At 29.5% G+C, this 18,234-nt stretch overlaps 1 protein-coding gene across 1 annotated transcript; it reads right to left on the bottom strand.

The window, feature by feature from the left end:
- Window positions 1–2,833: 2,833 nt before the first annotated feature.
- Window positions 2,834–7,798, bottom strand: LOC110704347 (two-component response regulator ARR17-like). Its single transcript, XM_021882131.1, has 5 exons — window positions 7,135–7,798; window positions 4,140–4,219; window positions 3,956–4,033; window positions 3,390–3,460; window positions 2,834–3,301 (listed from the first exon to the last, which is right to left on the bottom strand). Exons 1-5 carry the CDS (start codon window positions 7,289–7,291, stop codon window positions 3,205–3,207), a joined length of 483 nt encoding a protein of 160 aa, XP_021737823.1. The 5' UTR covers window positions 7,292–7,798; the 3' UTR covers window positions 2,834–3,204.
- Between the last annotated feature and the right edge of the window lie 10,436 nt (window positions 7,799–18,234).

Below are 18,234 nucleotides of genomic sequence, written 5' to 3' on the forward strand. Positions count from 1 at the left end.
AAAATTATTGTTGATTTTTTTTTTTTTTTTGAATGGAATAGGGAGGGGTGATTTTATTAAATAATAATAGTCATTCGGCACTTACAATCATCCCTTAAGAGATCTAAATTCTCAATACAAGTATTTAACACCTCTAAACTAATGGCATCGCTTCTGAACTGCTCCTGAATAATTATAGATATCTTTGCATCGTTCTTGACAGAGCTCCATTGATGTATAGTCGCTAAAGTGATAAAACTTTATTGGTCATCAAGATCGGCAAATTTACAAGACGAATCTTCTAAATCTGCACCCCTAAACCAACAGACCCGCAATTCCACAAATTTGCAAGACGAATCTTCCGAATTTGTATCCCTACACACACGAAAAATCAAACAAACAAACAATACTAAAAATCCCACCATTAGGAAACTGACTAAACCCTACATGGAGGGACTGACTATAATCACCATATTATTGGTGATCTTTATTGGCTAAAAACATTAAATTGAAGAAGAATTTAGGGCTTACCATCGATAAAATCGATGGCAGCCCCTAAGATTTAATATGGTGGCTAGTTTTATTTGAAGAGAGAGAATTGAGAATTTTTTAGGGTTTTAAATTTTTTTATTGTTAATTAGTTGTGTTGAAAATATTTAAAAAGTAGTATACAATATATATATATATATATTACATTAATGATGCATATTATTTCCCAATAAAACTATACAATCTAATGACTATATGACTAAAGACTTATTTATAAATGTCTTTTAATAAACATGAAAATATTAATCAAACAACAAATCGAATAAAATCTATAGTAAAATTATTAGCACATCATACATGTAAATATATAAATTCAAATAATGTATTATCTTTATATCCAATAAAATAATTTTAGTGGAAATAAATATTACTCGGATCATTAAAGACAATAATAATCTATAATTAGGCAACACTAACCTATATTATTAATAGTACATTTTCTATTTATGAATTGATGTTCTACATGATGTTGTTGCTCTTTGTTATTACATAAAAATGTGTTTGAACCTATTCAATAATTGTAGTTTGATCATTGTTTGTTTATTTCCTTAAAAGTTTATTTGTAGATGATAACTATTTATCGAAAAAAAGGATACACAAGAAGATGCGTCACTTGTCACTACATCCGACGTGTCTTTACTATGCACCTTATTTATAATCTCAAATTTTATTATCTCAATCAAATGTTTTAGTAAAAGATAATAAGTTTTTGTATTTACTAAGATATTAACTTATTTAATTACGTAATAACAAAGATTGATTGTTATTTCACATTTTCCTAGAATTAGACATATAATATAGTTGTCGAACACAACATTTATTTTATAGTCATATCTTATACTCCATTAGTCTGAGAAACAAAATATTAGAGGTATTTGAAAAAAAATAAAGTGATATTTTAAAGTAATTTCTTTAAATTATATGAATCAATTTTATTACTTTTTGGGCAAATTTCAATAATACTTCGTCTAAAAGATGTCCCGACGGTAATGATAGTATCTTGTACCTAGCTAAATCAGTGGGTCACTTACTTAAAAAATAGTTAGAATAATATTTTAGGTAATAAATGTGTATGGAAAAATTAAGAACACGAATAAAAAGAAATACATTTTATGTAAAGATAACATATAAAATTTGGAATAACATTATTATAGTTGTATTATACAAATATTTAAAAAATAAAAATAAAAAATTACTAAAAGGGGAGAGGGAGTTTTGGAGGGAAAATACAGCATCTGGCACGTGTCATTCTTGGTGTCTGTTTTAGTATTATGTTATTGATTGTAACAAAATTATATTATGAAAGTAGACATTGTGACAAATCTATTGATATATTATATAATAGCATTTATTTGTTTTATAATAGCAAAAAAATTAAGTCAAACATGACATGTGAATAGTGCAAAAGTCAAACTGATGCTTTTAAAAAAAACGGAGGGAATAATAAGAAATACATATTCCGCTTCAATATAATTGCACTAAATTTCTTTTTTGGAAACATCATAATAATTGCATCATTACTTTATTTGATATGTAAATTATGACAGAGAGTCCATATTGTCTCTTATAATATGTTTCTTTTATGAACCTACTGTCACCTCTATCCTTACCCTTAGAAAAAGGTTAGTATTGTCTTTTAACATTCCGTCCGCTCAGTGGCGCTATTGGTGCAAGTTAAATCTTCTTTCTTTTTTCTTACATTACATCATTTAAAAAAAAAAAAAAGTGTAAATGAACCACAAGGACATTACAAATGGAGATGAGAAATTGAATATGTGACCTATTGTATACAATCCTTCAGCCTTAACCATTAGGCCAAAACATTATCCGTATGGTGCAATTATAATAAAGCAGCAAAAGTAAGTAATAATTAGAATAAAGTCTTAGCCGTTGCCAAATGCCAAAACAACTTTGGAGGTACATAATAGAAGTAGCTTCCAAAGGTTAAAAAAAACATGTGCTATGATTCTTAGAGATGATTCTAGCCAAGTTTTTGCGGCCCGAGCTTTCAAAATGGGTCATTTCTCTTCACAAAGTGTCAAAAGTTGTTTGCTCTTAATTGAAATGGAAATCATGTAAGATAAAAGAAATTGGCGATTATATGGCCTTAAAAGATGATAACCAAGTGGTTACCTTACCTTGTTGGATCATTTTCAATGTTTGTGGTGATTTTCACTTATCACGTGTGTTATTCACTTATTCTAACGTTGGTTCTAGTTTGATATACTTGTCATATTATTGACAAAAAAATCGAAATATATACGGAGGTCAGCTTTGCGACTGAAAATTTTCAAATCTACGTTGTGAAGGAAGATATTGATGTAATTAGCTCCCAAAATTAAATCTCAAAGAAATTTAAAAAAATGTCCTTTGAAAAATTGAAAAGTCTAAAACAATGAACAAAAACTATTAAAAAATAACTAAAACTACAAGAGAAAACGTAACAAAAATGGGTTAAGGAAAATGATACTATGATAGCATAGTAATTCCGAGTATTCAAACTGTCATTTTCAAAAGCAAAAGGTAGGCGTTCCCCAAAACAAAATTTTCAACACGGGTAATTAACTTCTTCCTATGTCGTCCATGCTTACTATACCCTCCCTTTTTTTTCCACCTTGAATTTTTTTTTCATAGTATCAACATAACATCTTGTATTAACGTGACCATCCCATATGCCTAGTGTCTGCGCTTCATAACTTGGCACCTCAATTTCTTGATATCAGATAATTTGAGTGGCTTTAACATGAACATATGAGCACCCTCTTCCAAGCACCTAAAGACAATTAACTTAATTATATTATAACAAGAACAATAAGTTGAACTAATTTCGATGTAATTAGGAATTTGCAGATGTAAATTACTTGTTAATTCTGGATGGAACATTCTCAGAGGACATTATCACAACGGGCACTTCTTTCAACTGTGAGGATTCCTGCACAAAGAACATGAAAGTACACATCTTCAGAGTCATGCATCAATAAATGGCCAATGACTCAAGTCCATTCCAAATTATACAGAGTAATAAAATTCAATAGCGAAGTCAGATATATTGTTAAGTGCGTTCAAATATTATTAAGTGGGTTAATTTTCTTAATTGTTGAAGTGTTGGAGTGAAAATTTACACAAGGAAAAATGATCTTAAGCTACTTGAACCCACTTGCTTCAATGTGAGCGTATAACAACTTAACAAGTCTTTTTTTGTGTCGCTTTTGAGTCAAAACCCTCATTCACTCATTTTTTCGGGTTTCAAGTCAAAAAATTGTATTCAAGACACAAATTTTCCAAGCAGGTTCTAATAAGATTTTGCCGAGTATAACAATATATTCATGCGAAAATCCGAGAAAAAGTTGGATGTATACATGTAGTCATGTATATATGGAGTAGATAGGCTAGACACATTACATAAAGGCAAGAATTAAGATGTTACCTTAATCTTCTTAAGCAAATCATAGCCAGTCATTCCAGGCATGCAGTAATCTGTGAGTACCAAATTAACTTTGGAAGCCTGTCCAAATTCATATCATTATCTTCATTAATAAAACATTATACTATATTTGTTAATGGTACTAATTAAATTAATGAACATAATAATACTAATAATAATAGCTTGCCTTGGAGGTGGAGGTGTTCTGTTGGTCTTCTCCAATTCCTAAGTACTCCAATGCACTCATTGCATTCTCAGCTGTGGTTACTGTAACAAATTATGTAATGCACCGTGTTAGTTTAACATAATTAATTGATTTATTTATAATTGCTACAAAAAAGTTGGATTATGTTTAGTTTGTATAATGTACTTGAAGCTTATTAACAAGTGTCCTTAAAATGATTGGGTTTTTCCTAGTTAAACACAATCAAATCCACACTTAATTCCGCACTCACTAATTACTTTTTCATTAATTATTATGTCATCTCTTTGTAACACAATACGAGTAGTTTTTTTTTTTTTTTTTTTTTAAATGCAGCTAATTATAAGGTGAATATGTGACGATGTCTCAAAAAGTCAAAATTAATAGTCTGACTTGTGAGGATGAGATATTGAGATCCTAATGTTATATGATTTCAAAGTATTTTTTTCGTAAATGTAAAAAAATCAATAAACATGTGATGAAATTGAAATTTGATCCGTAATTTTATTTATTTTCTGACAATTTTATCCGCACCCCTCCCAAGAAGAGGAAGTGTAACTAGATTTTTTGAAGTTGACTATTCAAAAATTCGTCTTAAGACTACCATTGAAGTAGAAAAGAATTATTTTTTTTTTTTTTTTTTTTTTTTTTGGAATAGAAGTAGGAAAGAATTTTAAACTCAGTAAAAAAAGTTCTTCCATTCATTTTTTTTTAAAGAATACAGTTTTCATCCATTTATACGTAGTATATCACATTTTTCATTTTACGTCGTTCCAAATCATTTTCAACGTTATCATTTTTGGTACTTGTCCATTCAACTTATTCTCCAAAAATAAAACCCACATTTATTTTCTCGATCTTTACTTTCACACTTGTAATGTATATAAATATAACTAAAATGATTTATACCAATTAAGATGGAACACAAAGTAATTCAACGAGTATTCGTAACAACCCTATAACATTGAGACCTTTCGCGGGTAGGCTAATTTAACTACACAAGTTAGGCTTTTAATGATCCTCACCCAAAACTTCTATCAACTACGCTAAGAAACTATTACGACATTAATTTAATTTAATCCTATCCTTTTTTACTGTATTATATAAAATTAAAAATTATTACAAGCATAATTTTTTTCAGTGTTTAGAGAGCCACAAGGACGAAGGATGAGAATCGATCCAAGGACCCCCTGAAACCAAGAAGGAGTTCTAACTTGAGTTATCCCTCACTCTTAGTTATTACAAGTATAAGAAATGATTGTTATTTCATTGGTCTTGCATCAACACTAATGAAACTTAAAACAATGTAACTATTTCTAAATAAAGAAAGTAAGACACATAATTTAAATCCTACTTACAAAAAAAATTTGTTATAAAGGTCAATATAGAAAGTATACGCCATAACAGAGACAATTCAACTAAAAAGGTAACGACATAAAAGTAGAAATGTTATTAAAATTTGATTAATTTATCAATAATGAATTTAATTATTCCAATCAAATCCCAAAAAAACATATTATTTGACGGATGGGGTTTTAGAAACACAAAATATGTCCCAAAATTGACAACACATTACTACAATTTTAAAGAAACAAGTTTGATTTAGCAAATAGTATATCCATAACTTAATCATTAAAAATTAAACCAAGATTAATTAATTCAAAATTAGTACATGCAACTATCAAGAACATGTAAGACACTTTGCCAAGTGAAAAGAGCATATAAAGGTTTATTCCTTAGTGATCCCTTGCTAAGAAATATTCAATTTCCCAAACATTCTCATAAAATCTTAATCTTCAATTATAAAATTAATAGAATATTAATTAGCTACTAAGGCTTTCATGTTATTAGTATTCCATAGCTTAATGATATAATTAATTATAATATTAATGAAAGTGAAAATAAAAACCTACAACAATCAAATTAATGATGAAAACTGTTGAAAAAGTCTGAAGTCAAAACATAAACAACCAAAACGACGTAGCTTTTATGTAAACCTTAGATTGAGAAGTCAATTTGCTAGCATATAGGTTCTTTCTGTTTATTAAGCATCTATGCTTTCTTATAATCTCATGCATGAAAAAACAAATAATTCACTCTATTTAACCCCAACAAATCATTTATTACCAGTTTACCACGAACGAAAACGCACAAATTGAGGGAGTATATTAAGGTTATGATTGTAAAATTGTAATTATATACTATGTACGAAGTATCTTATTTTATGGAGTGTATAAATAAAACACAATTTAGCTATTTTTATAACTTTTAACTACAACTCTCCTAAATATAAATCCTTAAGAATTGTACACTATTATTGAAAAATGGTAAAATTATGTCCTTTTCAAATAGATCATATTCTGTTAACTATCTACTTTACCAAAAATAAAAAGACAAATAGATTCAACTAACCGTTTAAGATTGTATTTCTTTGCAAGTAGGATAAATGGTGTGTGTAATTCAAGTTTATTCAACCCCAATTTACATTGAAAATGAGCCATTTTACTCATTTACCCTAATCCTTCTCATGTTTTTTTTTAACTTATTCTCTACTAAATCGTACCTAAGCCTTTTCTTTTTCCAACAATTTCTCTAACAAATTCCCCTTATTTATCTTCTAATTTTTATTTTAACAACATGCAAATATTTCATTCCGATTATCTTTCCTCAATATCCGTGCCAAATCCTAACAAGCAGCTAAGATTAATTTAAAATAGAACTCACAACCATTTCATTTCCTTCCACAAATAAAATAAAATAACATCATGATGAAGTGCAAAAAATAAACCTCAATTTCAATGCAGTTACATAGAAAATCAGTTTCAAAAAGTACAGAAAACATAATACAGTCCAATGAAAGAGTTAAATAAAAACAAGAAAGATGAATAACATTATCGATATCTTTGCAAATTCACAATTATTTATGTATAGTACTCGTATTTATAAGTAAATAAAAACGGAAGAAGTATATAGTATTTACCTTTACAAGACGAGGTCTTGAGCAACCTTTCGATAAGTTTACGGTCAATGACATTATCATCCACGGCAAGTACAAGAGGTTGATCTTCATAAGATGAACAATAATAAGATGAACAAGAAGAAGTTGAAGAAGATGTCTCTTGATCTTCACTATCCATTTCTCTCTCTACCCTTTCTTTCTCTAAAAATAACCTTAACACCCCCAAATAATAAATAATAAAACACTTTTTTTTATGTTACAAGAAAATCAAAAATACGTACCTAAGATAGCAATAAATGTAGTTTTGACAAAAATGAAGATAGAAACAAGAAAAATGAAGAGAGAGAAAAGAAGATACTATGAAAACATGAAAATAGGATAAAATCTCAAGGAGAATTTCAATGATATATTGTGATCATTTTTGGGATAATCCCTTGATTTATTTGCAGTCTTTTTATTTTTTAATTTTTATAGTATAAATATATATGAATATATCATGATATAATAATATTTTCTCTCTCTAGGATCTTGCTTCTGCAACTCCAAATCTCTCTATTTCTTCCCTCCAAAAAGTTGGTTCACTTCATCTGTTTTGTTTTGACACTTTATATCATGTCAAATTTTTGTTTTTTTAGTCTTTTTTTGTATATTTCCCAAGAACCTATCAAGTGTACCTATTTAAAGTATATACATGTCTACGTTTACTTTGAAAAGTACTCCGTAATATTTGTACTTTTTATGTTTCTTACTCCTTCTGATTTCGGATTATGGTTTTATTCTTTTGAACGAACTTATGAGGAGTATGGTAGATTTCAGCATGTTTCTATATTTTTTTTGATTTCAGGTTAAGGTTCTGTTCTTTTGAACTTCTGAGTAGACCAGATTTCAGCAGAATAAAGTAGTTGTTATTATTTGTTTAAAAATAAAAAGTATTATTACTATTTACTCACTCCGTCCTAGAGTATCTGACACAGTCAATATTGTACACATGTCAATGTACTAGTTTGACTTTATTTTTATATAATTACATATTAATGAAAATTATTTTAAAAATTATACTTCATTCGTTTTAGTAATATTGCAACAATTGGACTTTTACATTATTTATCATGTTTATTCGATTTCATCCTTGTTGCAATATTTGGGGAACAAAGGAAGTATTATGAAACTTTATATTTGTACATATATTTTATGATAAAATATGTTTTTATTATATTAGTAAAAAATTATGGTCAAAATTTATTATTAATTTTATTAATTGTTATTATTACTAAGCATAGCAGAGTAGATTTCAGCAGAACAACTCTAAAGAACAAAGCCTTACTGCATTGAGGGTTAACCTGAAAGTAAAATAGACCTCAATTAATAGTGTTTTCCTTCGATTCTCTTCATCCACCTTTACCCCTTATGAGTCTCAATACACCTAAAGATTGTACAATTGTACCTGGCCTAAATGAAATTTATTACTCCCTCCTTTATTTAAGCGTTACACTTAGACAAATTTTTTTACTACATTTGAATATTATATTTCTCTGTTCCCACCCAAACTCACTACTTTGTTTTTTTTATTACTCTTCTCTGTATTTTTTTTTTCACGTCTATTATTTTTCAATAAACTACTAACATCACTACCTTTGTTTTTCAATTTTTTAATACTCTAACTACCCACTTACCTCTTATTACATAAAGTCAATTGAATTGCCTAAGTGGCAGTAAAAAAACAAAACTTTAAAAAACAAAGGGAGTAGGTACTTGATTATTGGAACTTATTAAAACTTATGATCGATGTTTGATGGAAACTTATTATAATTTATTATTATCATTATTCATAAAAAAAAATTTAGAAAAAAAAAAGTCATGCATATGACATTTATAAAGAGATTTAATCTAACAAATACTCCCTCCGGTTTTTTTTAGTGCCCGGGTGTGCACAAAGTTTTATACATAAGAGTAAAATATTATATAAGTGGATATAGTTAGGAATAAAAAAAAAAAAAAAAAAAAAAAAAATTAAAAAAATTGAAAATTAAGAGAGAAAAAATATAAATAGGGAGCACTAGATATAATGTCAAAGGAAATCATATTATAAAATGATGGTGAGGTAAAAAGAAAGAGAGAGAAATAATACACTTCCTCTGTCCCTAAATATAGTTCCCGTTTGACTATTTTCGGTCTCCAAGACGTGTCTTAATACGTCTATATTTCTATTTTCTTACGCGTAAAAATCATAAAAACTTTATATTAATAAAATATACAATGTGACGAGTCCAACAAGATCCCACATGAACATATAATCTCTTATAAATTAACGGGAAATTATGGTCAAAGTTTTCAAAGTTTGACCCAAACAAGTCAAATGGGAACTATATATATTTAGTGACAAAGAGAGTATTATGTACTTCGTATAATGTGTGGAGTTTTTAAATTTGGTAATGAGGCATTTAAAAAATGGTCATTTTTGGAAAGTAGAGCACTTATAAAAATAAAAAATAAAGTAAGTAACAATTTAATCAAATAAAACATCATTTCAACAAAGTTACGATCATTATTACAAATCGTAAAAAAAAAAAAAAAAAAAAAGGTGATAAATAGCCAATTTTCCGACTACTTCCGGCCTAGAAAATACTAATTTTGAAGAACCTACTCTAGGAGGAAAAGGATGGAAGAGAAGTAGCGGCTAAGGTTTATTATTATTATTATTATTATTATTATTATTATTATTATTATTATTATTATTATTATTATTATTATTATTATTATTATTATTATTATTATTATTATTATTATTGTTTTTGTTGTTGTTAATGTTACGTAGAGATTCAACATTTGCTATGGACAACTGAGCTTAAAACATACAATGGTGGTCTTTTTAAGAAAACCATTGTAAATTTTTTGCCAATAATTCATTTAATTAGTAATATTTTTTAATTATAATTATAATAATAATAATAACAAAACAATATACCTAATAAAAAAATAATAATATTGTAATAATACAGAAAAAAAAACTACAATATATATATATATATTTAATAATTTAGTATTTAAAAAAGTATTTAATCTAATTAGATTATACCTGATTAAAACTTATTGATCTTGAATTTGATTGAAACTTATTAGAAATTATTAAATCTGCAACCTATTTTTGTATGGTAAAGAGAACACAATTGTCGTGTTTCATAATAAATTTGCACCACTTAAATACACAAATAAATGTGTTACAACTATTTTATATATACTCTACCACGCCCTTTTAAACCTGTAAATTCTTTGATAATGACTATTGATAATGTATTAGAGGATCAATTCAACAAAAAAGTTAAGCTGATGGCCAGGTTAAAGGTTAGGATTGTTTTATACACTCTATCACTATCTTCAATTCCATATTATATACTCTTATTTTTCTTTGTTATTCAATTTTTGTGAGATATACATTTAATTTAGAAGTATGGGGAGGTAAAGCATCCTCACTCAATTCAGAAAATATAAAGTTAGAATAATTCAACCCTATAATTTTGAATCCCAACTAATTGCTTGATTCATATATTGTCAAAACAGTGAAATAATAAGAATTAAATGTATGTTCTAATTGAGTCATAAAAAAGGTTTAAACTTTTCATAAGACAAACTTATACTAAATCGCATCCATGCATTGAGTTATTTAGAAGGTAACTGTTGTTTAAATTAAATATCTTATCACAAGTTATTCAGGATGTAAATATTAGTCGGTTCAGGTTGTGTCACTACTAAATATGCATAATCACTGGTTTTTAATTCACAAGTGTCACAATTCACAACTAGGCACATTGATGTAAAGGATAAGGATTTATGTACTTGTAACTCTTTACTAATATCTTTCATTTATTTGATATTTCTTGCATGTCCTAATAATTTCAAGAGTTTGAATTTTATTTATATGCTTATTTTGACAATACTTTTTACCAATATATTAAAAAAATGTAAAATATTTTTGGATTAGTCTTAAAGTATATTTTCATTATATTAACTTTTTATACTGTTTAACAATATATAATTTAAAAAATTAATGGTCAAAGTTGTGCATTGACATGTGTACAGTTAAAGAGTTGCGATTATTATGAAACGGATGAAGTATTTCAATATATATTCCATATTCATTCTTAGAGTTTTTTTTTTAAGTGTCCTAGCTTTTGCTTATTACTATGGAGTTTGTTAGTGGTATACTTATAATTTTGTAATGTATTTGTCTCAATAATACAATATAAGTAAGCTTTCAAATAATCTTATTTTAGAATTATAGCCTTAATCTTTTGTCTCCAAGCATTCCACCACAATTCCGACATGTAAGATTCTCTCTCTCTTTCTTTTTTTTTTTTTTTGGTGAACATGTAAGATTATGTGAATTTTCACAAAAAAAAAAAAAAAAAAAAAAAAAAGGTAATAATCCTAGTTATATATTGAAACATAATAACAGAACATGTAAAGACAGTAAACCTATAAGAAGAATATTGGGTATATTTTCTATCATTGCATATACATTTTGTATCTACATCTATAGATTAATCAATAATGTAAAATGTGCATGTTTAAGGGACAAACTTCATACGTTATAGGTCTAATACATGGATTCAAAGTTCCAAATATTGTTATATTAGGTTATCCTGTCGACCTGTCATATCATTAATTCGAACTATTACCTCCGTTTCATATTATTTGCAACGATTAGACATTTTTCCTCTCTATTTTATGTTAAATCGTTGCAAATAATATGAAACGGAGGTAGTATATTATGATAATCAAATCCAGACAAAAGTAATAAAACATCATTCACAATAATGATGTAGAAGAATCACCGCCTCTTTATAGAAATAATGCTAAGGGGTCGTTTGGTTCATTAGGGAAGCGCAAATTTCCATGAAATTTCAATTTGTGGGAAATAAATTCCATCATCAAAATCATGGGAATTCAACAAATTTGTTTTGGTTAAGAATGGAGGAAGTATATTCCCATGGGAATTTCAATTTACCAAGAGGGGTTAGGTAAGTGAATTCCCATGTTTTATGGGAAGTTAAAATTTCCATAAATTTTCATTGCCCCCATTTTCACTTTTTTGTGTCAACTAAACAAGAGGTTGAAAATGAAATTCATGGAAATTTTGACTTTCCATAAAATATTTAGTCAACCAAACAAGGCCTTAACACTTTAGCTACAATTGAACTTGAAGATGAAATGAACTTGGCTTAAAATATGTCACCTTTGACTTGCAAAATCAAAAGAGCAATTAATCGTATCAAATTCTAAGAGATCTAAATCTCATCATGAATATGATGACTTCCAATGTTAAATTTGTCTCGTCTATTGTCAAGTGAATCAATTGTTCGATTTCGAGGTGCGTGTTCAACACCTGGCCAGAAGTTTGCGCAATTTTTTAGTCTATCTACTTGTACTTGTATGTTTTTATAACTTGTTGCATTGACAATAGACAACAAATAAGACAAATAGAGGAGTATCAATTACCGATATTAATGTTAAGTTCAATTGCTTTATATTGAGTATCAATTACCAATTTCATTCTATTCTTGTCAATTATTATGGGCGGAAGAGGGTATATGACTATATGTTACAATTTTCTTGGATTTTGTTAAAATTTTAATTACTCTGTAAAATTGACAAATTTGTTAATTACAATCGGTAAAAATATCCATTTTGCAGGTTACCATCGTCACTTTTTATTTTTCAAATTACAACCAAAAAAGTCACCAAACATTTTAAACTACAACCAAAATCCGATTTTTGTCCACTTTTACCGGAATGTGACGTCATTAATCATTTATTGATATAAAAGATAACCCCGAGCCAATATTAGTTTGGGATCATTTATTGATATAATGACGTCATATTCTGGTAAAATTGGATTTTAGTTGTAGTTTAAAATGTTCAGTGATTTTTTTTATTATAATTTACAAAAATAAAAAGTGATAATTATAACCCTAAAATGGATTTTACCGGTTGTAATTGGTAAATTTTCCCGAGTATCAATGTTTAAGTTTGGATGTGTTTTGGGAGCCATCAATGATACAAGTTGGCTAAGTTTATTGCCGTTGTTGGGAGTCAATGTGAAAACCAAAGTTGACATTGTTGCACACAAACTTAAAATAGAAGATCTTGTCCATTATTCGAGGATATCTATGCGGGAGCTTTTCTATGAAGATCTTTGGATATTTGTAGCCACCCCTGCCTCCATTTGTCTATACCTTGTACGGATCTCCAAATCTCCTCTGCGTGGTACTAGTACTGGTAGTAGGAGACTAGGAGTAGCTCAATTGCTAGGGTTCTAGGATAGTAGGATGTAGGTGTAAATTTACGTTGATTTCCGTGTCATACTACTCGCATCATTTTGATCTACACTATGGAGTATTTATTTGTAACCCACAAGCCTATAACTATTTTTTCACTTATAGATTATCTGGATTATCTGGTGGACATGGTTCAAGCCGACCCGAAAGTTGATTAGGCATAAAATGAAATGGTCGACTCGACATGTGCTTATCACAAGCCCGACACGACATTGGAGGTACATCGGTTAGCCATTGGTCGTATATGGACATCATTTTTAAGATTTGGCATGATTTCGGCACCAACAGTCGAGCACAGCAGGCCGACTCGATGTTAGCTCGCTAAATTTCAACCAAAAAAATTATTGGGGGGTCTGCTAGCACAACATGTCACGAGGGCTTGGCCATGCCTGGGTTCTTATTTTGAAAGATCAGCATTAGCCCAATACAACACGACAACTCTTCTAGGCACAATATGCTTAAGCACAAGACACGTTGACCTACACGGTACGACCTATGCCTACCTTTAGTTCCTCTCATCTAAGTGACGTGATCAAACCATTGTCAATGAAAAGTAATCAAATAGTCAAACCAAGTCCAATAAATTTTTTCATACTTCGTTAATTTAGAAATAGAATAAAAGTTTAGATTGGATAAACTAGATTGGAGGATATAGAATCTATTAATTATTACTAAACAAAACATGTTGACATCATTAAGGGACACATGTCAACTTCTCATAAAAAAATTTCCCGCCTAAACTATTTTTGACATAATTTTTTTTTCTCTATTTATTTTCTTCTAAGTTTCAAGACTAAAAAAAATGCAATACTTCTTTCAAAATTAATTAATGAGATTATGATTACACTTTTTTCTAATAAAAAATATTGACAACCATTTTAAACAAATAACAGCTAAATAATCCATGCAATGCACGGGACTAAACTAGTAATAGAATAAATGTACCCTCTAATAAATGGTCACTTTAATTTTTAACACGCTTAAATTAAAATCATTTGCATTTACACAAAAATAAAAAATAAAATAAAAAAATAAAATAAAATTGTGTTATCTTAAGTGTTACTTAGCTGATTAAATAGTTGTCTTCCATTGTCCTACAAATAAGTTTTCCGTAAGATTTGGACACACGCATACAGAAATTTAGTAGTGTAGAATTAGAATGTGAGAATTAAAAATAAAAATAAGGTAATAGAGGGGCCTATATTAAATGGGTTGAGTCTCGAGTGTGAAATTTTTTATATTTCAAGTACCCCATAGTTTTTAATGTTTGATCTATTTGCTTCTGCACAATTCTATTGTAATATTGTAATATAGATATCTCAAGAATACATATTAGAAAAAACAAAATTACGGAGTATAAAAATTACACAATTAGAAACTAAAAATTGAGACTGATTTAACAAGATTCCACATGTCTTATGTTTTAATCTAAAGCAATATCTTCAAATTGGTACATTTCATTTATAATATGTGGACATACGGTATTTCTACAATATTTCGGGAGACTATATACACAATGCTTAATTAGTTGATAAACCCATCTATAAATATTACTCCCTCCATTTTTAAATACTTGTTTCACTTTTCATTTTCGGTCTTTTTAAATATTTGCAGCTCCATTTCCTTATTTGGAAAGCTTTTATAATATTTAATTCATTTCTCTCAACTAGTGGACCCAACATAAATCATATTTTATTAATTTCATATTCTCTCTCTTCCAATTCTCTCAACTATATTTGTTTTTTATAATTTTTTATTCTTCCACCTACTCACTACCTTCATATTTTATTACTTTCTCCAATTTCTCCTAAAACTCCGCACATGGAGAAATGGAGCAAGTATTTAAAAGCGAAGAGAGTACTTAAATAACAACTGCTGATATTATCCTTTCTTCAAATTTTACACATGTCAAGCTACTTGAAAATTTTCCTACGCTAAATCAATTCTTGACATCATATCCTTATCCTTCAGATACATATATATATTTTTGAAACATTCAGATACATAAAATTATAAAATTTATTTCAAAGAAATTATTTCTATCATGTATTGTACGGGGCTAATCTAGTGATTATACTACAAAGGTTACCCTTAAGATGTTTTTTTTTTTTTTTTTTTTTTTTTTTTGAAAGCAGATGTTGGTTCTACAAAGAAGCTGCTCCTATAAAAACTGTCATTTCCTTCGTGGCATGTGTAAACTGCTACCATGGCTCCATACCATGTGGAACTATTGATGTCAATAAGATAACTCATGCAACTCAACACTCAAAAGTCAAAAGTCAGAGTTTGAGTCAGAGTTGACCTTCTAGTCTTATCACTGTAATCTCTTTAAAGAACCCCAAAAGGCACATTAATTGTGTCTTTACTCTTAAATTCACAACCAAATGCATCATCCATTTCATAATAGATTTCATGTTTTGACTTTCAATCTAATTAATACATCAATTTAATCATTAATAATTTAATTATATGTGCGCAATAAATATAAATTTTATATATTTTGATAATAATATTGACTCTAACCTACAACACACATAATCACATTTGTTATTTGTATATTATTAGCAAAGGGAAAAAAAAGGGTCAAAATTATACTCCCTCCTTTCGTAATAATTACAATGGTAGGCAGTGCACATAATTTGAGAAAAACATAAAGTAGGCTTATAGGCTTCAATAAAATAATGCAAGTGGATAATTTTTTTTTATAATATGAAGTATAGTTAGTATGAGAGAAAAATAATACTACCTCCGTTAACAGTTAGTTGCAACGATAGTGACATAAAGTAGAGAAGAAAAATGTCTATACGTTGCAATTAACCATTAACGGAGGAAGTACTAATAAAAAAAAAGTAGTGTAAGTGGGGTTGATAGGAGAAAGAAATAATAAAATATATGTGAACTGGATTCCTAAATTGGACAAATCCTTGAGCGAAGTAGAGTTAATAGAAGAGATAAATTAATAAAATAATAGTGAATCCTTATCAAATAAGAGAGTGTTGCAATTATTATGAAACAAACATAAAAGAAAAGTATTACGATTATTATAAAACGGAGGGAATGGTATTAATAATGTAAAAGTCAAATCTATATTTTGATTTTTCTTTCACTTTCTTTTATTTGTCCAAATAGAGTTTTATTACTCCCGAAACTTTAAATTGAATAGAGTTAATAAATACTCGTAATGACAATCAGCTTGATCTCCCCTTTTTTTTTTTTTTTACGAGCAAGCAAGCACAGCAAATTTTATTAATTACCCAAAGGGCTCAAGTCAGCCATTACAAAACTCGAAATAGACAAAGGTACTTCTTCCATCCAAACTCTAAGGCTATCAAAAGAGGAACTAAGTTTAGCTAGTTCATGGGCTACCCGATTACCGCTCCTTTTTACAAAGGAAAAAGAGCAACTCTGGCAATCCTTAGCACGCTGAAGAATATCATAGACCATCGATCCGAACTCTGTGGCAGGAGCGTTCCCTTTTGAAACATGGCTGTGCAATTTGAGGCAATCTGCTATTCAATTGATGTTGGGCAATAAGAGAGTTGGGGGTTTCATGAGCTTGAGCAAAGTCCACAACAATCCCCACTGCCTTATGAATTACCTCAATCAGATCCTCCTTTCGCCCCTCAAAAATCCACGCATTTCTACGAAGCCAAATTCCCCACATTAAGCTCCACAAAACACTCCACCAGGACTGATCCTTGTGACACTTTCGGAGTTCTACACACCATTCCCCAAAAGACTCTCCTTAAACCTCTCCACCTCTAGTTCAAGAGGTGAGAGATACCACAAACGTTTTGCATCCTTACAAAAGGCCAACATATGCAAAACACTTTCAATTTCCTCACTACACATGGGACAAATCGGGTCAGTATCCATACCTCTGTGCACAAGAGATTGGTGAGCAGCAACAACACCTTTAACAGCGTGCCACGTAAACAATTTGACCTTCGGAGGCACCTCCACATCCCATACTACCTTCCAGTCAATATTGCAATTCGATTTCGAGGTAGTAGGCTTATTATTTTTCTGCTCTAAAGTGATCAGGTTGTAAGCGCTTCTCACCGAGAATCTACCATCCTTAGAGAAGTTCCGCACCCAAGCGTCCCTCCTGTTAAAGAGAGGGATAGGAATTTTACATATTTCAGTAATCTCAACTGAAGAGAAATTGGCAGCCAAGACTTGGTTATCCCAAGAGTTATCCAACCAAAGATCACGAACAAAAGTTAGCGACTCATCCACCGAATTTTGCCTCTAAGACACTTTGAAAGCAGGGAGGTTGGGAACCCACGGATCATCCCAAACGTGGATGGTTGACCCATTTCCCACAGATTTCCTAACACCTTTCACAAGCAAATCACGAGCCCCCAAGATTGATCGCCAAGTACAACTCGAATTTGGACTCACTTTAGCATCAAATAATTTTGAATGAGGAAAATACTTCCCCTTAAGAACCCTTGCCACTAAAGAATTTTCATTTGTCAGAATCCACCATGCTTGTTTAGCAAGAAGGGCCTTGTTAAAATTCTTCATGTTTCTGAAACCGAGCAGAAATGTACATCTTTTCCCATGGAATCCAACAAATCCTTCTCCCCTCCCCCTTTTGCCCCCAAAAAAATTGGCGATACAACTTTTCGATGTCACTAATGATGCTAGCCGAAATCAAGAAACATTGCATTGCATAAGTTGGAATCGCTTGTGCAATTGATTTAATCAATACTTCTCTACCCACTTGAGACAACAAATACTCTTTCCACCCCTTGAGTGTTTTCCAGACACGATCATGAAT

This window comes from Chenopodium quinoa, unplaced genomic scaffold, assembly GCF_001683475.1.
Source record: "Chenopodium quinoa cultivar QQ74 unplaced genomic scaffold, ASM168347v1, whole genome shotgun sequence".
In the NCBI taxonomy this organism is placed as follows: Eukaryota; Viridiplantae; Streptophyta; class Magnoliopsida; order Caryophyllales; family Amaranthaceae; genus Chenopodium; species Chenopodium quinoa.

What these genes read in the sequence shown, in the direction of transcription:
- LOC110704347 (XM_021882131.1), bottom strand. Translation starts at nt 7,291, where the DNA reads ATGGATAGTGAAGATCAAGAGACATCTTCTTCAACTTCTTCTTGTTCA. An exon ending in CAAGACCTCGTCTTGTAAAG is followed by an intron (nt 4,220 to 7,134) that starts GTAAATACTATA and finishes AATTTGTTACAG; the next exon opens with TAACCACAGCTGAGAATGCA. An exon ending in GTTCCATCCAGAATTAACAA is followed by an intron (nt 3,302 to 3,389) that starts GTAATTTACATC and finishes AATTGTCTTTAG; the next exon opens with GTGCTTGGAAGAGGGTGCTC.